General features: G+C 44.6%; 1 protein-coding gene across 2 annotated transcripts in view; it reads left to right on the top strand.

The window, feature by feature from the left end:
* LOC142585522 (uncharacterized) overlaps positions 1-24,387 on the top strand; it is a 165,530-nt gene that overhangs the window by 131,538 nt on the left and 9,605 nt on the right. For both annotated transcript variants that reach the window (XM_075696329.1, XM_075696338.1), the window contains one exon: positions 14,674-14,817. In XM_075696329.1, coding sequence (XP_075552444.1) covers positions 14,674-14,817 — 144 coding nt within the window. The remainder of the gene's footprint in view (positions 1-14,673; positions 14,818-24,387) is intronic.

Here is a 24,387-nt window from a genome sequence, read left to right on the forward strand (position 1 = left end):
CAAGCCAAAGCGAAAGCTCGATGTATTCGGAGACTGGCGGAAAAATTGTCTTGGCAGAAATATATATCTACAAGTAATAGCATCTTCACATCCAAAAGGATGTGAGAACAGGTCAGGGAGTTTAAGGGGGACTACTCATCATACACGATACCTTTACTTACACCTTCAGGCACTCAGGCAACACTACAAGAACAAGTGAATATACTTGGGGAGCATTTCTATAACGTCTCTAGCTTGGCTAATTATTTAAACACATTCTTAAAATGTGTTTAAACTGTCGGCAGAAAAGGAGAAACTACCAACTTCTTGTATGTCAAGGGGCTGATACAACGCTCCATTCACTTTACAAGAACTTAACAGCGTTCTCTGTGCTGGTAAAAAAACTGCAGTAGGTCCTGACTGGATCCATTATTCCATGCTTGCACACCTGTCCCAAGCATCCGTAGATGCTCTCCTTAAATTTTTCAACAAAGTATTTGAATCTGGAATCATGCCAAAAAGTTGGAAAAACACAGTAGTTGTACCTTTCTTAAAAACAGGTAAATCCCCCACATCCCCAAGCAACTTTCGACCCATTGCCCTGACAAGCTGTTCGGTGAAATCGTACGAAAGTGTAGTAAATGCGAGATTAACATTCACGCTTGATATACGGAACTTCATTGATTTTCATCTGTGCAGGCGTAAAAAATGGTGTTCAATGATGGACCAGCTCGTCTGACTTGAACACGAAATACGTGAAGCATTCTTACACAAACAGCACTGCCTGGCAGTGTTCTTCGATCTTGAAAAAGCGTATGACACCACTTGGAGATTTGGAATCTTATGTGACCTCGCTGCGTTAGGAATCCGGGGCAAAATGCTAAACTGTCTCGCTGATTTTATGTCCAATAGAACATTCCAAATCCATCTAGGCACTGTGCTCTCGTGCAGATTTATCCAAGAAAATGGTGTGCCACAAGTTTGTGTACTTCGCACAACACTCTTTATAGTAAAAATGAACTCTATCAACAAAGTCATTTCCCCTTCTGTTATGCACTCCATACACGTCGATGATTTGCAAATAGCGTGCTGTGCCTCAAACTTACAAACATGTGAAAGGCCAGCTCCAGATAACAATAAATAAACTTTAAAGTGGGCTGAAAAAAATGGCTTCCGCTTCTCTACTCAAAAAACTGTTACAGTGCTATTCTTGCAAAAATGAGGATTGTACTTAGACCCAGTTTTAAAATTGAATGATGTCACACTGCAGGTAAAACAAGAATATAAATTCTTGAGAGTAATCTTTAACAAAAAACTAAACTTCCTAGCCCACATTAAAACACTAAAGATTAAGGCAAATAAAGCATTGAATATCCACAAAGTTTTATCTCATAAGCACTGAGGTTCCGTCCGAACGTGTCTTTTACGTATTTACCGGTCTCTTGTGCGTAGCCTTTTTCTTCACTGTTCACCATAACATCAACTGTTTACCACGGAGCCGTAGCCTTTTAGTCTACGGCTCCGTGGTTTACGGCTTTGCCAGACAGTCCTACATCTGACGACTTGATCCAGTACACAACCTTGGACTGCAACTGGCAAGTGGTGCCTACAGAACATCACCTATTAAAGTTTATATGTTAAGTGTAATTAACCCTCCTTACAGCAGCGCAGAGCATTACTCACTTTTTCCTACGTACTCAGAATTCAGTCATCACCACAACACATATGCTACAACATCCTCACACAATGCAACTCACGCTTGCGCCATACAAATAAACCGAACATGATTAGGCCTCTTGTCCTGTGGTATGAGCAATATTGTCGAGATTATGACATTCCTTATGAAGTCCTCCAGATTGCCAAAAAACCACAACGGTTGCCCCCGTGGTATGACTTCATAGTTATGTGACTGGACACATCTAAACACATCTAAAGAAAAGAGACACCCCACACGAACACATTATACAAAAATTCCGTGCTCTTCAGCACAAATATCAAAATAACATGAAATATTACACTGATGGCTCTAAAACAAAAGAACACGTGAGTGTGGGGGCCATAACAAAAAATTGGGAAACAAGTATTCAATTACCACAGCACGCCTCTGTTTTCACTGCCGAAGTTTGTGCTCTATATGGGTTGTTGTTAAAATGATTATCACTGATAAACACCCAAAAATGCATTCATATCCATTGATTCCTTAAGCACACTGAAGGCTCTACATCTGAAATCTGAGTGGGAACCCCTGATAGGAGACATTTTAAACATGGTGGCACGTAACAAATACGGTAGGTCAGTTCGTTTCGGCTGGGTTCCAAGCCATGTTGGGACACCGGGTAACAAAACGGCTGATAGATGTGCATCGATGGCAGCGCAAAAAGACATAACAAACACAACACTTCCATATATAGATAGTATCCGTGCGCTTAGAAAAACCTTAACATCAAAATGGCAACACGAATGGGACCGTTGTGCTGACAACAAGCTACATCTCCTTAAACCCATAGTTGGTGAGTGGAAGTCATGTTATCATCAGGAGCGGTTCTTCGAAGTAGTTTTATGTCGACTACGCATTGGGCACACACACTTCACACACAATTATTTACTTACGAAAGAAGACTCACCAACATGTGAGAAATACCAAGAACCACTAACAGTTATGCACATATTACTGACATGTACACACATTGAAACACAGAGACAAAACCTTTTGCACAACTTGCATCAACTACACATACCTTTACACCCTGCTTTAATTTTAGGTGGCGATCCGCTAGTCCCATTATCTGACGTGCGTAAATTTCTAGACACTGGATTTTTACATAAAATATAGATTATTAACACAGGCTTTTCCTTCCTAAACTGGATTTTAAAACACCTTGTGTTTGGCACAGCATAGCCTTAGCCGCTTTTGTGCCATTAAACCACATTGAACTAACATTAACGTATGGTATCCAGAACTGAAGGCTGTGGTAGCAGCAAGAATGCAAGATGAACCTGCAAGTATGCAAAGCAGGAGACAGGGTCAAGATTAAAGGGCCCCTGAAACACTTTTCTTAACTAATCCTAAAATGGCCTCATTATTAAAGGAGTCGCCTCACGAACCTCCTGCTGCAAAAATGTTTCGAATCCTTTTAGTATAAGTAGAGTTATAGGTAGTTGTCACACTGATGCGCGGCTTGCTCTCTCCAGCTCCACTAGCATGCTGGAAGCTACACGGAGGATGGAAAGGGGCAACGCCCCCTTCAAAGGTTGCGCATTTTTGTTGGTTTATTTTTTTTCTTTACAATGCTGCTTCTGATTCATGCGTGTGTAGTGCTCTCTTGGCATGGGCACATGGTCATGGAGCATCTTGCGAACGAAGGAGCTCGTCACGGCATTCCATGGCAGCTGCAGTATCTACGCTACGCAGCATGCCAGGGTGGTCTCGGTGGCCATGTGCAGCAGATGCAGCTACACACCACTGTTGTGTGTAGACTGGAAGTGGGAAGTTGAAGTATTTTTTGGTCTTGTTAAGGTCACAGACATACATATTTTTAATTTATTTAACTGAAAATTAGCAATTGTAGTATTACTGGGAATCTTCTCGTGATCACGAAAATTGCCTATACCAGTTAATTGGCTGCTTGGCTGCTTGTGACATAGCTGCTAAAGACATTGCGATGGAAAGATAAATTTTTCACTATTTTTGACAAAAGATTGTAAATTTCCTGCTGCATGCAGTGTAATCATATTTGGCTGACGAGCAATGTTTTCCTATTATTTAAAAAAAAGTATTTCAGGGCCCCTTTGAGTGGCAGCAGCAGTTGCATGAACAGAAAGGCAGCTGTAGAAACATTCTTTGGCTTGTCAAATCAAGTTTTATAAAAGCAGGATCCGGGATATGTTCATTAGTTTTTTTATTCAGGATCCGGGATATGTTCATTAGTTTTTTTATTCTTTGAGTTTCTGAGCTGGTGCGAGTCGTATTTTGTAGAGATACCTCTGCACGTTAAAACCACACCCTTTACAACCGATCCACATGTGGCATAATTTGGGATATAACAGACCATTTTTCTCACTTCTGCCTATATTATCACTACAATAAATTCTGCTTTTAATGGGGTGCTGACATATTTTTGTTTTATTCTTTTACTTCAGACGAAGTTTCAGTCCCCCTAAACAGCATAAAAAAATACTTTTAAGCCTCACAGCACTTATAATAATTTAATATAATAGCTTGTTAATATAGGTCGAGATTATTTGGTTGTGCATATAGGTTGGTAACTCATTTTGGGAGATTTTTTATTTTTTTAATAAGGAAAGGTAGCTTCTAAACTATAGCATACGGCACTTCAAAAACAACAGTGACAATCACAAAATGCATCGTTTTGATAATGCTTTATATTTCATTGCATCAATTCGCACAAAAAAAAAAGAAAAAAAGAAAGATAGGCTGCTGTTCGCGGCGTCCAGAAGTGCAATTTCACGTGCAGTGCAGCTCACCATCTATGCTGCATCCGGCACTACCGCCTGCTCCACGTCGGAGCCAACGGGTGAGACGCCCCCCTAATCGGCTGGCATATGAATAACCAGCAACTTCGTCCAGCTGGCTGCATGGACCGACCAGCAGGTGCTTGCAAGTAGTCGTTTTGCGCAAACGCTCGTCATTGTAAGGACCATTCTTTTGCCTGTAGGCATAGTGTGTTAGCATAGCATTACTGTTCTATCATTACCAACTGCTGCCACCCAGTCGGTATTTGCTGCCTTTTGGCAAGTATACTGGGACGGCACCTCCGCAATCGGCATCCACGAAACCGACAAATTAGTGCCAGTGAGTGCTTCTTAGTTCTGCATAATCACAATGTAAAACACCTAAAACCTTAACTTCAATGTTGGCTCATAGGTATTATATCTAAGGCACATGCAGTGCAGTCCACTATCACTACTGTGTCCGGCACCATCTCCACCACTTTGTAGAAGCAAATGGGAACGGCCACCACCCAACCACTTGTCGTATAAATAATGGCCAATTCTAGCAAGCAGGCTGTATGGACTGACCAGCAGGTGCTTGCAAGTAGTTATTTTGCACAAACGCTTGCCATTTTAAGGACCATTATTTTGCCTGGAGGCATAGTGTTTTAGGATAGTGTTACTGTTCTAGCATTACCGACTGCGACCGGCTGCTTGGTACTTGCTACCTTAATTTTGGCAATACTTGGATGGCACCTCCACAATCGGCATCCATGAAACTGACAGTGCCAGCGAGAGCACCTTAATTCTGTGCACGGTGCAAGATATATGCTCAAGTGAGGAGACTATTGAGAAACAATTGACCAGATAAAGTAGCCCAGTGACGGTAGCGGATACCTATCGGCGAGACGATGCGACTTCAGTTAAAATGCAGGCGAGCGCTTGTGTGGACTAAGTCTGTCCATCCGCGTGCCGCCGCCGGTTTTGCTAAGTAGCACCAACTTTGGATGTGCACCACCTTTTCGCCTCATGCCAGTTCCAGTTCTGGTATTTCCGGTTCTGGCATTTCTGCTTTCGGTAGTTGCTAGAATTTCCGCTATGACTGCTTTATTGTATGATGACTGCTTTTGGACACTCACAGGTGCTTACCAGCCGCAGCAGTGGGTGCTAACCTGAGTAGCTCGCTCTAGCCCCTTCACCTACATGCAGGCATCATCCGTGTTTGTCTGTGTGTTGAGTGCACGCTATGCCCACATGCTTTGTCTGTTGTCCCTTTAACATGACAAAGCTGGAGAGCCATGGGCCACTTCCGCTCGCAACAGGAAGCTGAAGCTACGTAAGTTCCACTTGGCGCCGGAAACTAAGAGGGTGAGTGCGAGAGGAGCATGGAATAGGAGGATAGGTTGGCAGTATTTAACCTGGTCAGCGAAAACGTGCATGGAGGGGTTTAGAGTGGACAAGGAGCACGTGGATAGCACAAAACAACCAGAGAACTGCGCCTGCACACACATTGCCATATCTGCTCCGTCAAGGCGATGCCCTCTCCCCCACACTCTCCCCTCACCATGGTGACCTATTTTCACGCGTCGCTCAATGATTTCGGATTTCCTACGAAGCGCTGGTTGCTATACCAAAGGGAGATAAAACAGATAAAACCTTTTCTGTCTTGAAGTTGTGTTGTACTGCCGATAAGTATCCGCTGCCATCACAGGGCCGATAGATGTGTGCCGTTGCTACTTCATCTGGTCGATTGCATCTCGCAAGCAAGCCAAGAAATGTCCCCACCTAAAGAGTATGTATCTTACACTGTGGTTCTGCGTAATCAAAAAGTAAAACGAATAAAACCAGTAACTATAATGTTGGCTCATAGGTACTATATCTAAAGCACACAGCTCACTTTTAATGGAATAACACATGGAATTCAGTGGGTTCTTTGATTTTCTTAAATTTCTTATACTTGGGCTTACTGGAAGCTTTCAGGCTCACCAAACCCAACTACGGTAGGCGCATGAAGGAGGATGCTGTGCCGGCTCTCTATGTGTCTACGAAAGGTAGGCTTCGACCTCATCAGAGATGCCACATGGAGCAGCTCTTCAAGCTATGCAGTTCATTTTTCAATCAATCAATTGGAAACTTTGTTACATGAATAGGATGCACAGATATTTGGACTGATAGCCTAAATGGCTAGTGACCGGTCCAATAAAAAAAGATGACTAGCAACCCTGCACAAATTGTTACTAGTGTTTTAGGGTGATTTATTCATGCAATGGAGCACCAGCGATAATCCAGGTGGTACCGGCCAAGCACAAGCACTGATCTCGCGTACAGCAGTGGACCCAAAGTGCTGCTGCTGCTGCTTCTTCTTCACTACACCAGTGATAAATATAGATAATTGCTATGCATAAGTACTAATTAGTAAACAGTTATTCGTACAACATTAACAACCACATAATAACCGTTTCAGGGTCAATTTTTTTCACCATATGCGACCACCCTGTTCCAATTCTTTTTATTGCAGATTCCAATTCTTCTAAGGGACCTATTTCATGCCATAATTTTTGTAGGGTGACCGTTAAGTGAGAAAAAAATATTTTGCGTTGGTATACATGTACCGTTTACTAATGAATAACAACAAGAAAAGGAAATAAACTTATAAGAATTAAAAATTTGATGCATTGTTATACACAGTTCAAGGCTTAGAAAATGCGTACACGAGAATATTTCACACGTCTCAAGTGTTCCTGCTCTTACACTAATATTTACGTCCATAGCATAATCGAACTGCGTAGGTGAGCACACTCAAGAAAACTGTGTAGTTGTGTGCCCATCAAAAAAGCAAAACGTGTGACTGACTACTGCTAATCCTCATCTTATTGCCAACCAGAGGCAATTAGTTTTCGAGTCTCAAAAAAAAAAAAAAAAAACGAAAAAGGAAATGCATGCACAGCGGCATCCTTCCTATGCACACCCCTGTGAGCACTAAATGAGCAAGAAATAGGCGGTCGCCCTTTGATTGATTAATAACAAGAGAACCATTAGTTTTGTGAGCGTAAGAAGTGGAAACCGCGCACGGAACAAAACCCAAACTGCCGCCCGCCCGTGTGCCAATGCACGAGCGGTAGTATATAGACGCGCCGGAGCAAACTAGTTCTAAAACAAACCATGCAACGAAAACCGAGAGAGGGAGGCACGAGAAAAATATTCCCTGTATTCTCATATAGTGGCAGCACATGCCAGGAAAGAAAAAGTTAGGAAATTGGCGCGCTCTTTAAATGTACAGACGGCGCCATAAATATACAGCATCGACCATTTGGATTTGTTCGTGGCACTGTATATTTACTTCATTGACCCTGAAAGGGATAATAAACATGAACAACAATAAGCAGCTGAATCAGGGGCAGTACACATATTTCATGATTATGAAACTTGCAACAGGCTCGTATAGCAACAGGCTTGCTTTTGTAGACAGAGAGAGAGAGAACTTTATTCAATGTCCTTGCTGTGTTCAAGGGAGGCGGGTGGCCGGGAAACAAGCCCCACCGGAGCCTTCCTTCAGAGTAATGGAGTAACAGTGTTAGTTAAGCTGTGTATGTTTATCCCCATGATTTGCAACAATAGCTAAGGTGGCAGTGAAGTAAGCTAAAATACAAAGGCCGTAACAAAGTCAAATAAAAATATTGTTGCATACTTATGAGCATGTAACAGCTGAAGGAAAGCTTTTTACAAACAGCATGGATTCGGTATTTCCAATGAACGTTGCTATCAAACGTAATTCGTAGGTATTTAATGCTGTCAGCAGGTTCATTATTTCGGTTATTTAGTGATATATCAATTGAAGCATAGTTAAAATCCTGTAATGCCCAATCTATCAAATATGCTATGCTGTTTTGATACCTAAAAATTCTGATTTTAGCAAGTAAAACTACACATATAGCCTGCAGTAGTGATTTTGCTACACTCCAGCAACTTTTTGGTTGTGGATACTTCAGCAAACCAATCACTAATTCATTGATAACTGTACTAAGTTATACCTCAAATAACATTTCATAGTTCTTTTTGTACAAATATACTCCCCATGGCCAGCAACAAAGGTTTACAAGTTCTTCTGATCTTTTTTTAATTTGGGACTGTGCTGGGGCATTACAGGTAAAGGTTCTTCATTTCTTAATGGAAAATAATGTGTTTAGTCTTGTAAGTATTTGATAGCACTTGATTGTCATGAAAGCACTTTGACAAAGCTAGCAATTCGTTGAACATGGTGTGTTGGAAGAATGCAAGTGTACTTACTGTAAATATCGCAGTATCATCTGCATACATTAAAGCTTTTGATGACTAACACTCGTGTAAAATCATTAACGTATGAAGAGAACAAAATAGAACCTACTGCATCACAATTTATGTTTTCTTTACCTTGACCCTAACGTGTTTAAGTGGATTGGATCCTTCCTTCTTAGCTGATTACAATTTGTTAATGCTAATGGTCACAACTCATCCTTTACTAACGTACATTCTGGCATTCGGACCCCTTCTATTCTTAATTTACTTTAATGATCTCCCTTCCGTAATGATCTCCCTTCCGTTGTTTCTTCTGACATCTTTCTTTTTTCTGACGACTGCGTAATTTTTCGTGAAATTAATACTCATGTTTCTTATTCATTCATTCATTCATTAATGCTTCTGTATGGGATCCTATGCATGTAAAATTAATCACTGCCCTGCAACTTATTCAGAATAACTCGACTCATTTCATTTTCTCTAACTACAGTTGCACTGCTAGCATGCTAGCATAACAGCCATGAAAGCCAGTCTTTGCCTTCCGTCTCTAGCAGCGCGTCGAAAAATTGGCCGCTTGAATTTATTTCATAACATATACTACCGTACCATTCTTCACGACAAATCTATTCTATCACCGCAATATATGTCCCCTCACATTGATCAGTGCCATAAGGTAGGTATTCGATTTTGTAAAACAAAGACATTTTCCGAATCTTCTGTGCACAGCAATCGTTTGGAACCAATGTTTTCGCAAGGCACTAACCACCATTGTTTAAGTTACGATCGGCCAGCAGGGCAAGTGACCTAGCCTCTTGCACCACTGTGACAAATCGCTTCGGGAATCTAACAATGCGTACCCTCGGACAGACCTGAGGCGACAAGGTGAGGCACGTTTAAGAGCCACTTGATAAGTAAGTGACTCCTAAGCACGCGGCTCCATTCGCCGCACGCTCGAGACGTTTCTTGTTTGAGCACTGATCGGACCAACTGCGTTTAGTGATTTCGTCTGTGTTTGACCGACGAGTAATAAAGAATGTGGGAGATCATAAACCACACGTCTTCCCACAAGTGATGACCCAGATGCTGTTCAGGGCAACTCGCATTATTTTTGTTAAAGGGGTCCTGAACCACCCCTCGTGCTTAGTGAAAAAACACATTCCGCGGATAGCATGTGCTACTGTGAACATCTCAGCCAAATTTTGGCGCAGTGCATGCTGCGTGGAGCTCACAAACAGTGCGCAAAGCACTCTCTTCAAACAGAGGCCTTCTCCTCGCCTGTTTAGGAGCTGCCAGCGACTTGCATGTCATATGCAAGATTCCCATAGATGACTGCTATTGGTCAATAGCCAACGTCAGTTTGGATCACTGCACTTCTTCCTACTGTCACTATGTATATTAATTGATGCAGTTTACTAAACAGGCTTAAAGGGTGACTCCGGCGCTTTTTTAACCATATTAGGATATTGTCATTTTCAAATGGTATTGACAGTCCTGTCACTGGTAGGGTTGTTCAATTTGCTTGGAAATTCGTCAATAATTTTAGATAACCAATAAACGAGATACTGAAACCGAAACAGATAGCTGCTTTGTGTGACGCCGTGATGAGTCTATGATGTCAGATCCTACACTACCACGATGTAAACACGCAGAACATGTGCTAAACACGCTATGCACATGGCGCTAACGCCAAATAAGCGTAGCTGATGATACCTCCTGACGATACAGGGAGCCTTTACAAATCTTTCTAACTAAACAGCAGCAATTCCAGCGATGATTTCAGCGACAGGGGTGGTGTAGTCTCTGATGCCAAGAACACAGGGTGGCCAGTAAAAAGTTGTGAGTCGGGAACACGCAATCAATCTTTAAAATTAATTTTCAGGAAAACTAAATGACTTGCAGCCATATTGTTTGGCACAGATAATCAGAGTGCAAAAGAGAATGTATATTCAAAATTTTATTAAGACCATTGGACATAGAAAGATCGCTGGAGTTGCCCTTTAAGTAATCAAAAATCTGCTCTTTGAATGTCGGTAAAGATTGCACACTCCCAGAAGAAAATGACTATCAATTTGGCTGTGCCCGCCCGTGCACTGCTTATCAGTGTCATAACCATAAGGTCTCGCTAATTTCAATTAGATTTTAACAATCGACTAGCCTAGAACCACGCGAAATACAAACCCAGACCACACACTCTCTATGCCTGCGGCGCCTTGCGAGGAAGGGCAGTTGGCATGTTCAGGGACGTGTGCTAGCACGTGCTTGCTCCCAGCCACTCCAGGCTAGAAGTGCTTTGTGTTGAGCTATTGACAGCACTTCAAAATGTGGTATGTGGATTTGCCTACTAATTCATGCGAGACAAAACCCATCCGCACCACACAGCACGGCCAGACTGGAGCACACGAGTGCCAGCACGCACTCCAGCTCTGCCGTGCACAGTTGTGCATAGCAGCATAGCGTAAATACTGCAGCCACTGCTGGGTGCCGTAGCAAGCCTGCAACGAGCATAGGCGGGGCCACTGCCTCGGTCCTTTGGTATGGAGGATGTTGAGGTGGCTTGGGAAAGGTAAATATTGCACTCGTAGTACCTATGTTTGTACTAGGTCTTTTTGAAAAATTATTTGGTTCTTCGTTAATATTTTGGTTTTATTCATTCCTAGGTGTTTTTGAGGCTTTAAGGAAGTGTGGTTCAGGGCCTCTTTAGCCCCTTTAGGCACTGTGTGCACAACTGTGCATGCCAAGATAGTGCATCAAAAGTAAAAGCACAGATGAAAATAATGGTACTTAAAACTTGTTGCACACATCATGAAACACTTGCGGTTGGACATGTGCTGCAAGTTTGAAAATTATATGTAAAGTGTTTTAGTAAAATGGGTTGGAAAGTAGATGGCTGGGTGTTTGGTCTCGGAATCAGTATCTCATCCTGTAAGGGGTCCACTTCTTTCATTGTTTTTCACAATGTTTAACATCAAGCACATTTCTCAATTGGCTGGATAGGTGGTTCCAATATGCTAGATATGAAATAGTTGATAGTCTCATATCTGAGGTTACTGTAGAGAGTTCTCACATAGAGTTCACATACTCTAATCTTGATAAAGCTCACTGAATAATTGCAAATGCTTAATTTGTTTTGCAGCTGTATGCTTTTCATGATTCTGAAGATGCGAGAAATGTGGTGAAACTACATATTTAAGGGATAGAATTGGTGCCTGAATGGGTTAAAAAAGTCCTTCAGTTGTTGTGCCATTAATTTTTCGAAACTAGTGCTTCTAATGCTCCATATGGGTATTGACCTGTAGCTACCAGGGATGTTGGAGTTGCTGCCTTTGTACACTGGCACAACTTATCAGCACATAGAACTAAAGGTGCCGCTAACAAATGCAAATGTTGCCGCGTTGCCAATATGATGCTATTCATGTGAAGCACAACAGCACAATTATGTAACCGTCTAAACGGCCGAGTCAACACCGGAAAAAGTGCACCAACGGAAGCTACATAGCACTCGCACAACCGGAAACTAGCCGAATCTTGCAATTGCTTTAACGTCATTGGAGGGAGCATATGTGGGTGCGGTAAGTGAAACTTCAGTGATTTGAGAAAACCTACTGAATGTAGTCAGAGTGCCATTTTTAGACTACATGAGAAAAATGACTACCTCTGGAGTGCTCCGGAATGACCACCCTAATTCGTTATAAATAGAGCACATAACTACAGTACAACCAGGTACAAGGACAGTGCAAGCAAATGGGAACATTTGTCACAACATCGCGTCACAATGAAGAATACTGTGAATATCCTCTGGGTATATATAGCTCTCATTCTATAACTGCAGGTATCACACCGGTGAGGCTTGACTGTTACGCGTGAATTTAGAGCATTAGGTTAGCCCGGATTTCAAACTAGGTACCACATGCATGCATCCCTAGTAGGACCAACACATCTGTTATTTCTGCATCAAGAGAAAATGACACTATATTGCAATATACCACATGCATGCATCCCTAGTACTAGTACCAACGCCCACCGGTTTTTCTGTCAAGAGAAAACAGCACTATAGTGCAATAATTCACTAGCATAGCACGCCTGCCACCTATAGTTTTTCTTGGACACTGGACACTATTGATGACTTTTTATTTATTCATTATCGGGCACTATTTGTGACTACACACAAGACTTCTGGCGACATTAGCGTCTTAAATACAGTTATACCATCTCTGCATATCCCAGCACGCATCGCCATGAGTGAACTACAGTAAGCTGACGTAGTTTTGCACCCATTATTGTTCATGAATAGAAGGAAACAGCCAGTGAATTCAAACTTTTTCATTGTAATGGTATTTTCTGTACTTTTACAAATGTATTTCCATGAGTGATATGTGTATGCGTAACTTTTATGAACTGGTGTTTTGCCCCACAAGATCTAGGCACGGTGCAATCTCGCGTAAAAAGTTGCAATTGGTTCTAGACCACATTGCGGCCTTGCCTTCATGACCACTTGAATGGACCTTGGTATGACTGCGAGACCTGGACTCCTGTAGGAATCCAGGCTGCTGTTCATGTTGTCTAAGAGATTATAGAATGACAAAACAAATTATACTTGAATTCCTCATTGCAACAAATAACGTCATCAAGAGAAAAATTTGTTTATAAGGTAAACCTTGCTAACCTTTTTATGCCTATTTCCTAACCATTGGGTAAGCAATCAAAAGCTAAGTACAGTATAAACACAAGAGACTTCCTAGCGCTGCCATCTTTACTTCTCTTACAGGTGTCCAGGTTGCCGGCCATGTAGTCTACGAAATTACTTGGGGATAAAACATTGATACCTAAATATCCTATTGCAACAAATATAAAACAAGAGCACAATTCCTTTAGTAAAGCAAGCCTTTCTAGCCTTTCTAGGTAGACAACATGGCAAAGAGTTGCCATCTTGTAGATTGGCATAATGACATTGCGTGATGTATGTGCAGTGGTCAGCGATTGAAACACAATACTCGGAGCGCGTCACTGCCGGCCCCTTTTTGTGCCACCATTGGCCACTGAATTGCTGCGTTTTTTATCGCATGAAAGCGCAAGCCTTTGCGATGCATTGTGACTGCATTTTACCGTCCCAGAGATCACCCAGCCCTTACCAGTGGCGCAAAAAGTGCTGGCCGCCATGTGGTCTGAATATCACATTTCAATTGCTGTACATGGGACAGATTTTCGGTGGAGCCTGGCATAAAACACTTTCGTGCTAAAATCACCGAAGTTGCCCTTGAAAGGAAGGAGAGGAAAGTGTTGTCATTCTGTTGCAGCAAGCCATTGCCAGTATGCATGTAAGCCTGTGCAAGGAAAGCTAGGTAAATGCTGTGTAGTTTTCAATAAAGTCTACTCCTTCCCTGGCTTCCAGCCAGCTTGTTACTTAGCTGCTGCATCAGTGCTTTGCCACTAGTCACAGGAAACTCAGTTGGGTCTGGCAGTGGCAGCAGAGATGCAGTGCACTGAAATATCATGTATGCACAGCAAAAGTTCACGAAAGAGCACTTCTGTGACATATGGCTTTGATGGGCACGGACATTTCCCTGGAAGCCTATGGAGTGTGTGGTTTTGTGAAGTGAAATGTGAGAAAACGCATGCAAGAAGAGAATGAGAAATTGGGGGCGTGTATACCTAAGAAGTTCTTGTGCCATAATGTTAGCATATTTTTGTTTAATTGTTCTCTATTTAGGAATTTAGTGGCTCTTTAAAAGGTCCAGCAATACAGCTTTAAGTTATGCAGGGTTCAGTCAAACATCTGATTATCTTTAAGCCTTTTGAGACATGTCACTTGAAACACATTTTATCTTAACTGTGGGCAAGAAGAAGAAATGTGCACCAGCTTGCTTCTTGTGTAGACATATAATCTTTTTCAGGTATTTCACCATAGGTTTTCACCATTTCACCATTATTGCAAACACTTTTAGTGAACCTTTTGTTTTTTTAATGCAGCTGCTGAACGAGTCGGAATCAAGCAACCTTCGTCTGACTGAGCAAGTTCGAGTGCTCAAGGAAGAGATTCGGCGTCTTGAGCGCAACCAGGAGAGAGAGAAGCACTCTCAGAACCTGGAGTATCTTAAAAATATCATCATGAAAGTAAGAAACCCTTTGAATGCACAATTGAATGGTGTTATACTGTCGTCTATTAAGGCACAGAATGCAATGGCCTGTGCTCAAATGGTGCCCCCTGATGGACATAGTGAATGGGCGTGTTTTAGCAACAAAGGTCCTCGTGAAGAAAGTAGTTTACTATATATTGTCGTGAGAGGAAAAGGCAAACAGTCAGTTCCAAGTGAACGGCCGTTTACTATTAGCTTCTGCAGCAGCTACCACGCGCACTTCCTCCTCAGCTTCTAGTGTAACTAGCGCGTGCCATTACCCCTCCCTCCAAAACAACAAAAGTTAGGGAGATGTCAAATGCCATAAGGAGAAAATAAAAGAAATGAGAAAGACAACGGACGTGACGACAAGGGCCACACCACAAAGTTTGTGGATGAGAGTCAGTGCGAGTAGTAGGACTTCATCCTGGTAATGTGAACAATGTCAGAGGAACGTGGTCTACGGGAGTGGTGCGAATTTTAGGCTGGAATAACTTCGTAGTTGACAGGACTTAGACGATGCAAAACTATGTAGGGTCCAAAGTATCGGCACAATAATTTTTCTGAGCGGCCTCGTTGGCGTATAGGGGTCCAAACCCATACGAGATCTCCCGGGTTGTATGTGATGTCTCGATGGCATATGTTGTATCGACGAGCATCTTGACTTTGTCGGGATCGAATTGGTTGCCGTGCAAGGTGCCGCACTGCTTTGGCACGCTGAACAAAGGCATCTGTATCTGGCGTGGTAGGTTGAGACGAAGTTGGTAGGAGCATCACGTCAAGCATAGTGGTGAAGTTGCATCCGTAGGCCAGACGAAAAGGAGGAAACCCGGTGGTTTCTTGAAGGGGGGGGGAGGGGGGAGAGGGCAGTGTTATACACGAATGTCACATACGGGAGCAGTTCTTCCCAACTTTTATGATCCGTGGCGACATGCATAGAAAGCATATCCGCAGTCATTTTGTTGAGACGTTCAGTTAACCTGTTAGTCTGCGGGTGATACGCAGTTGCTGTATGGTGCATTGTTCCACTCACCTGCAGAATATCTCGAACCAACTGGGCGGTGTAGGCCGTACCACGGTCCGGAATGACGACAGCGGGAACACCATGTCGAAGGATGATATTTTTGACAAAGAAGTTGGATACATCTGAAGCAGTAGCTCGCTGAACGGCTAGTGTTTCGCAGTATCAAGTGAGGTAATCGGTGGCGACAACGATCCAGTGGTTATCAGCCAAAGACTTGGGAAACGGGCCAAGTAAATCCATCCCAACTTGTTCAAAAGGTGAGCAAGGAGGTCGTACAGGCTGAAACAGACCAGCTGGTTTCAGTGGTGGAACTTTGCAACGCTGGCAATCTCGATAACTTGTGATGTACTGCTTCACGGTTTTTGCAAGTTTTCTCCAGTAGTACTTATGCTGGATCCTTGCCAGATTACATGTGAAACCAAGATGCCCAGACATTAGTTCGTCGTGGCATGCACATAGAACATTGTCGCGGAGAGGAGCGGGAACAAGCAGGAAAACGGTTGCCGTAGGGTGAAAGTTCCGCTTGTATAGGATGTCACCGCATAGGCAGAAAGAAGACAAGTGGTGCACAAACTGCTGCTGGGGTTTTGGGCGGCTTCCTTCAAGATATTCAATCAAGGGCTGGAGCTCGGAATCTTGGTGTTGCTGTTGAGCTAGGCTTAAAGGCAGAAGAGTACAAAGAAAACCAGAGTCGTCATTAGTATCTAGTGGTGCGGGTTCAACGGGGGCGCAGGAGAGACAGTCAGCGTCCGTGTGTTTCTGGCCAGACTTATAGACAATTTTCACATCATATTCCTGCAACCGAAGGCTCCATCTTGCGAGACGGCCTTAAGGATCCATGAGATTCGCCAGTCAGCAGAGAGAGTGGTGGTCGCTGACGACGCGGAAGGGGCGCCCGTACAAGTATGGCTGGAACTTCTGGATAGCCCATACGACTGCCAGACATTCCTTTTCAGTTGCTGAGTAGCTTTTTCAGCAGCAGACAAAGTTCGGCTGGCATACACAATAACGCGTTCGACACCAGCTTAAAACTGTACGAGTGTCGCTCTGAGACCAACGTTACTAGCATCAGTATGCACTTCTGTATCGGCCTCGGTGTCAAAGTGACCAAGGATCGGTGGTGTCTGTAGACGTCGCTGAAGGTCGTGGAAGGCGTCGGATTGTGCCGGGCCCCAAACAAATGTGACGTCATTCCTGAGTCGTTGCAAAGGTTCGGCAATCTCACAAAAATTGGGCACAGATCGGCAGTAATACGCACAAAGCCCTAAAAATCGGCGGACATCATTCTTTGTCTTGAGTATCTGGAACAGAGCAACTGCCATGGCTTTGTCAGGGTCAGGGCGCACACTGGTGCTGCTGACAATAACACCTAGAAATTTAAGCTCCTCGTAGCCAAAGTGACATTTTTCGGGCTTCATAGACAGGCCGGCGGTGCATATGGCTTGAAGAACCGCCTCAAGCCGCTGGATGTGTTGTTCAAACTTGGTGGAAAAAACAACTACATCGTCTAAATAGACTAAACATGAGTGCCACTTAACGTCAGTTAAAACTGTGTCCTTCATGCGTCAAAATGTGGCCGGAGCAGAACACAATCCAAAAGGGAGGACCTTAAAACGATAGGGACCATCGGATGTTATAAACGCCATTTTTTTCCTTCTCCCGTTCGTCAGCTCTAATCTGCCAGTACCCGCCACGCAGATCCATTGAAGAAAAGTAACGGGCATTTCGCAGGGGATCCAAAGAATCGTCAGTCCGAGGAAGTGGGTAAACGTCTTTTTTCGTGGTCTTGTTCAGTTTGTAATAATCGACACAGAATTGTAGGGAACCATCTTTGTTCTTAACTAATACAACAGGTGAAGCCCAAGGACTTGTCAATGGTTGAATGACATCATCGTTTAGCATTTGTTTAACTTCATGACGAATAGCATCCTATTCTCTCTGTGACACGCGATAAGCGTTTTGGCGAACAGGTTGGGACGGTCGGTTCAGTGATGATTCTGTGTTTAGTTAAAGGAGTCTGTTTGACCTTCGATGTGGTGGTGAAACAGTCGCTAAATGACGATAGCAGAGTGAGGAGCCTCCTTTTCGGGTTGGTCTAGCTGTGGGTTGACACTGATGCGACTGGTCAAGTCCACATCGCTGGGTTCCGGAATCGAGATTGTCATTACCGAAGCACAGGCGTTGGACTCGTCCACCATTTCAAAGTAGGCCATGGTGGTATGCCTCGCGAAGTGCTTGTATTCGCCACTGAAGTTGGTAACTAGAATCATGGTTTGCCTATTTTGGAGCTCTATGAGACCTCATGCGACGCCGAATTCTCGATCCAGCAAGATGGTGAAGTTACCTTCGGCGATGCCTATTCCTAGTTGGTCTTGGGGGCACTCAACGAGGACGAAGATGCTACTTCAAGGCGGTAATGTCGCGTAGTCATCGACCACGCGTGAAGCCGTGCGGTAATGTTCATCCTCCACACTCAAATCAGAAGAAACATAGTTAGAAAAAGTCACGAACAAGTCATGCAGGTTAATGATCGCCCCATATTCCTGGAGAAAATCCATGCCCTGTATAACCAGCCGAGAACACTTGGGCAGCAGAAGGAAAGACGCTACGAAAGTCGAAGTAGAAATTGCGAGTCTGGCGGTGCATCGTCCAATGGGTGATACGAGGTGTCCTCCAGCTGTAACCAGATGTGGGCTGTCCCACGCTGTCAGCACCTTGCGTAGCCAAGTGGCCAGTGAGGCACTCACAACCGAGTAATCAGCTCCAGTATCGACAAGTGCAGTTACCGGATAACCGTCGATGAAGCAGTAATAGCAGTGAAAGTGCTTTTGGCAGTTTTGTAAAAGGCATCGGCGGAAGATATTTGACGGTTGGCATGACAGCGGCCTCACCCCCAGAGGTCACCGTTTTCAGTTTCCCCAGTGCAGGCTTCCACCGTTTACTCCAGCGGAATCAAAGGCGGGTTTGGTGGCGTGTATCGACGAGGTGATGGCAACTGTGACTGTCTTCGCTGCGGGGCAGGAGGAAACCGGTTACTTTCTAAGTATTCCTCGATTTTATGCGGGTGTTCGCCATAGCGCGGGCAACGGGCATCTGGATGGTATCCCCACAGACCAATCCGTCGGTACTGGCAGTCGCGATACATGTGACCAGCCTCCCCACAGTGATAGCACAACGGACTGTTGTCGGGAGCATGCCATACTGTAGTCTTGCGCAGACCAGGATAAAAAGCTGCTTGCAGATTTGTGCAATGGTTGGACTTGGGAAGTGTCGAGGAAACCGAGCAGGAGGCTGCAAAAAATGGCCCTTTGACGGTGCGCAAACACGAAGAGCATCCGCGTACGAGAACGGGGGGGGTTCAGTACGTGTTGGTGGTGAAGGATGAACCACTTTGCCGCCGATTTCCTCCCGAATGACGTCCGTAAGAGCCGCGGCACTCGGAGGTGCCGGAGCCGATGCATAAGACTTCTGCAGTTCTCAAACAATTTGCCGTACTAGTTCGGTAAGGGACTCCCTGTCATCATTTGCAGGTACGAGAGGGCATGCAGCAGTCATGGTGGTCTAGCGTTCATACTGCGAGAGCCACTGCCGAAGCATACGTTCCATGGCTGTTGCCTCACGAATGAACTGAGGCACTGTTGTAGGAGGATTGCGCACGAGACCCGTGAAAAACTGTTCTTTTACGCCTCGCATTAACAGACGCACCTGCTTTTCTTCTGGCATTAGTGGGTTGGCCCGACGGAACAATCGCGTCATGTCTTCAACGAACATGGCAACGGTTTCGTTCAGCATTTGGAACCTCGAAGACGGTGCCTGCTCGGCTTTTTTTCTTTCTTTTTGGGGGTGCTGAAGGCATCACGAAGCAGTCGGTAAAACTCCTGCCAGCTGGTAGATGAGGCTTCGTGGTTCTCGTACCATACTCTTGCCGTGTCTAAAAGGGAGAAGTAAACGTTCTTCAACTTATGCCGATCGTCGCAGTCGTTAAAGGCAGCGACCCGGTCGAACTGGTCCAACCAGTCTTCAACCTCCTTAAAGGTGTCGCCGTGGAACGGGTTAGGCATGCGAGGCGCGTTGCATGGCACAGCAGCATTTGGGATCCCCTCGGTTTGGCTTGCGGTAGTTGTGGACATCTTGATGTGCTAGTTGTTGACAGCTTGCCAGGGAAGTATTGTGGGGGAAGACCTAGGAGGCGATGGCTGCTTCGATGGATTTCTGCCGTCCCCAAGGTACTGGCATTGGTAGCTTCTGGTTCAGGACCAGTAGGCATACGGTGGATGCGTACCTGGCGCCTCCACCAGTTTGTCGCAAGAGGAAAAGCAAGCAGTCAGCTCCAAGCGAACAGCCATTTACTGTTCATTTCTGCAGCAGCTACCACACACACTTCTACCTCCTCGGCTTCTACTGTAACTAGCGCGTGCCAATATAGTAAGCTGAGAACTTGGTTTTCACATTGGCAGCACGTAGGAGAGAGGCAGGAGGAATAGGACAGAGGCTGGTTTAATTTTTTGCTTCATTTTTATGTCACTTAGATGCAAGCTGAAGGGCTGTAAGTTTACGCCAGAAATCTGGCTACAGTGACATGGAAGCTTTTTTTTTTTTAATATACCTTGCAGAGCCCAGAAGGGACAGGGAGTAAGGGAAACAATATAGAAAATTTATACATAGTAACCATGCAATGTGTACACCTTATATAAATCATAAAAACAGTGAGTGTGGTTTGAAGAACTTCCGTAAAACTTTTTAAAAATTGTAAACGGTAATTTGTCCTCTTTATTGAAAAGAGTGGGACATCATGTTGGAGGAATGTAATGCCTTACGTTCAGCTATGGTGGCTAGAAAGAGCTGAATATCACTCATCATGAAGTCACATAACAAGCAGTTCAATATCATAATCGGAAGAAAGCATATGTGCAGGCACATTCCCGTAACGCGACAAAGCTTTAACTAGTGCATTCGCTGCTGCTTGCCTTGTCTTGCCTTGTTCTCTGCTTTTACGAGGAAATACAGCCTTGTCATTGCATAGAACTTAATTAGGCTCTTAATGATATCTTTCACGTGTTGTGTGCAACCAACTAGTGCGAGCCGATTTCCTTTTCTACACATAAATTAACTCCAATGTGCCATTTGGTTTTAATTTGCTAAAGCTGAAGCTGTACGTAAACAGTTTTCTATGTTTGCGATAAATGTCTGCAGTTTATCAGATGGGTAAGGCACTCTCCTCCCCTCTCTACTTGTGCAAGCATTTCATGAACAGGTGGCCAAATGAGCGCTTTTGAGCACTGTTCAAATTTGGTTTTGCTGGTCATTCTTTGGGGCTACATAGCCTGTTATGCACTAAATTGATTACGAAATAACAATTATTAAGTTAACTCCAGAAATTCAATAAAAAATACACTTCCTCGAGATTATCAGGCCTGTGCACAGTGATAACCACCAAATGCGTTCAAACAAAAGTGTCACTGATATAGATATCACCATCCAGATGAATACAGTAAGCCTCTAGCAGCCCGCATGCAACGTTACTTCAGGGTGTCTACCAAGTTGACGTTTCCAAATTCCCTGAGTTTTCCAAGTTTTCCCTGAGTGCCTTTGCCCATTTCCCTGAGTGATGCAGAACTATGTTTTATGTCAAGACGGGCTGAAACCATATTGCCTGATGCTGTCACTCTCGAGTAAGCACATGAAAAAAATTAAAGAGCGACTTAATCCAATTTGAATACTAAGGAGTAGTGTTTATGTTATTCAAAAAGAGAATAGAAGGCAGGGGTTAGTAAAATTCACAGCAAATAAAGTGTCTTCGAAAAAAAATTGCAAATAAGTCGGACATTCACAAATACGAATAAAAAAGGATATGCACAAAGAAGCAAATATATTCGAAGATGAGCTATTTCTATCAACTGATACCCCGCAGGGGCGTCTGTGTCAGCAGGCGTTTGGTGTGTTGCGACACCACGTACCCGAGCACACGAGGGTTGGACCCTCCCTCGTGTAGCCGTGCGCGGCTTAGCCATGTCTGGGCAATGCGGGATCCTGGGGGTTGAGCCGATGCTGGGTGTTTGGACCTTTAAGGCCCCCCGGCGGAGGCAACACAACCCTTTGGCCTCTGCTTCACATAGACGGCACCCCCGGACTGACCCACCCGGGGGAAATCGGTAGTTGCCTTTTCCTGTCTCTCTCTCCCTCTAGCCTTCGTCTTTCCCTTACTTTCCACCTTTCCTGTCTCCTTCTCTCTTCTATTTACTTCCTTCTTCTTGGCGGCAAGGGTTAACCCTGTGTGGCTATCCAACCTTGGGTACACCATATTTGGTTATAGTGACGGCGTACGACTGGCGTAGTGCAGACTTGTATGCAAGCTCTGCTGCGTCCCCTTTGTTGGGCTCCATGGTGGGCGGTCGGCGCTGTTGCCGAATTTATTATGCCTATTTATGGAAAATTTGTTTCCCCCACTTCCTGATTGCCCCCCCTAAACGAGGGCGCACCGAAGTCTTTCAATTTTCGGGCAACCGAACATGTAACTTTCCCCGCTTTCACGTCGTCCACTCTGATCAATCTGGAAAGACGGTGAGAACGATCTCACCTTTTCTGGTATCGAAAACCCTGACTGAAGTCTTTGGACCTGGCTACAAAGCGTCGAAAATGGCAAGCGGCGATCTCCTACTGGAGCTTCGTGATGAAAAACAGCATGAAAAACTACCTAAACTAGTGTCCTTTGGCGATGTTCCGGTTACAGTTACCCCACACCGTACCATGAATACCACGCGCGGCGTCGTCTCCGATGCGGATTTGCTAGAGCTATCTGAAACTGAACTCCTGGAGGGCTGGAGTGATCAGAACGTCGTCAGTGTCAAACGAATTTAGATTAGGCAGGAAGGGAAAGAAATTCAGACAAAACACCTAATACTTACTCTCGGCTCTAGTGTTCTGCCCGACACCATCGAGGCCGGGTACCTCAAGATTCGTGTTAGGCCATATGTGCCAAATCCCCTGAGATGCTTCAAGTGTCAAAGGTTCGGCCACAGCTCACAGAACTGTCGAGGCCGGATGACTTGTGCCAAGTGTAGTGAACACGAACACTCCTCTGAAACATGCCAGAATACCCCACACTGTGTCAACTGTGATGGCGAGCATGCCGCGTACTCGCAGTCCTGCCCGTCTTGGAAAAAAGAAAAAGAAATAGTGACCATAAAAGTAAAAGAAAATATCACTTTCAAAGAGGCACGCAGGCGGGTTTCATACCTGCGCAAGAAAAGCTTTGCCGATGTGACGCGCCAGGGGGCAGCGACACAAAGGCTTCCAGCGGCTGTCCGACCCACAGTCAGTGAGTCGGCAGTTACGCCAACTGCTCCCGCGGCGTTTGCAGCTAGCGCTGCTCCATCAACCGAGGAGAGGGGACCATCGACCCCGAAAGTGGGCGCAGCCGAGGCTGCCTCAACCTCCCAGGTCCCTTCCAGCGCTGGCAACGGCCGGCGCAGCCAAATCCCCCAGGGAGCCCCATCGACCTCCGGTCTGGTGGGCGCAGGGGTCTTGCCCTCCAAGGCGGGACTCTCCCTGGTAACTTCTCGCTCGCAAGAGCACGTGTCCGGCGCCTCACAAGAGGCAATGGACACTACACCTATTCTCAAGGTGCACCAAGCGCCTAAGGAGCGGCGAGGCTCCCTCGAACGCTCCAGAAAGGGCGGAACCCCCGTTACAGGGCCTCGAAAGAGCTCTGTAACCTAAGCGGCATCACCTCCATTTCCGTAAACACAGCACCAATTTTTCTTTAAATATGGATACACAAATCATTCAATGGAATGTCAGAGGTCTTCTTAGGAATCTCGATGATGTGCAAGAACTTATCCATAAACACAATCCGAAAGTGCTGTGTGTACAGGAAACACACTTAAAATCAAAATACACAAACTTTCTTCGACAGTATGTTACGTTTCGCAGAGATCGCGATGATCGGGCGGTGTTGCCATTGTTATTCAGAAAGGCATAGCGTGTCAACATTTGCAGCTACAAACGCCCCTTGAAGCAGTCGCGGTTCGTGCTGTTCTCCTCAACAAACTTATCACTGTCTGCTCGCTCTACATACCCCCACATTACAAATTAACTAAACATGAGTTTCAGTCCTTCATAGATGAATTGCCAGAACCTTACGTAGTGCTTGGGGATTTCAATGCGCAGAACTTCCTGTGGGGCGACTCTCATATAAATGCGCGAGGTCGTCTTGTTGAACAGTTCCTTCTCTCTTCTGGTGCGTGTCTGCTGAATAAGAAGAAACCCACATATTACTGTCTTGCAAACAATACCTTTTCTTCAATTTATCTGAGCATAGTTTCTCCGTCCATACTGCCTGAACTAGAATGGGAAGTTACGAATGATCCTTACGGAAGCGACCACTTTCCCGTACTACTAAGAACACTTAAAGAAAACGAATATCCACCATAGGCTCCTAGGTGGAAGATTGACACAGCTGACTGGGAGAAATTCCGAACCCTAACTAGTATATCATGGGATGATATGCCCTCGCTAGGAATTGATGCTGCTGTTGAGTATTTT

This window comes from Dermacentor variabilis, chromosome 1 (genome assembly GCF_050947875.1).
Source record: "Dermacentor variabilis isolate Ectoservices chromosome 1, ASM5094787v1, whole genome shotgun sequence".
NCBI lineage: Eukaryota > Metazoa > Arthropoda > Arachnida > Ixodida > Ixodidae > Dermacentor > Dermacentor variabilis.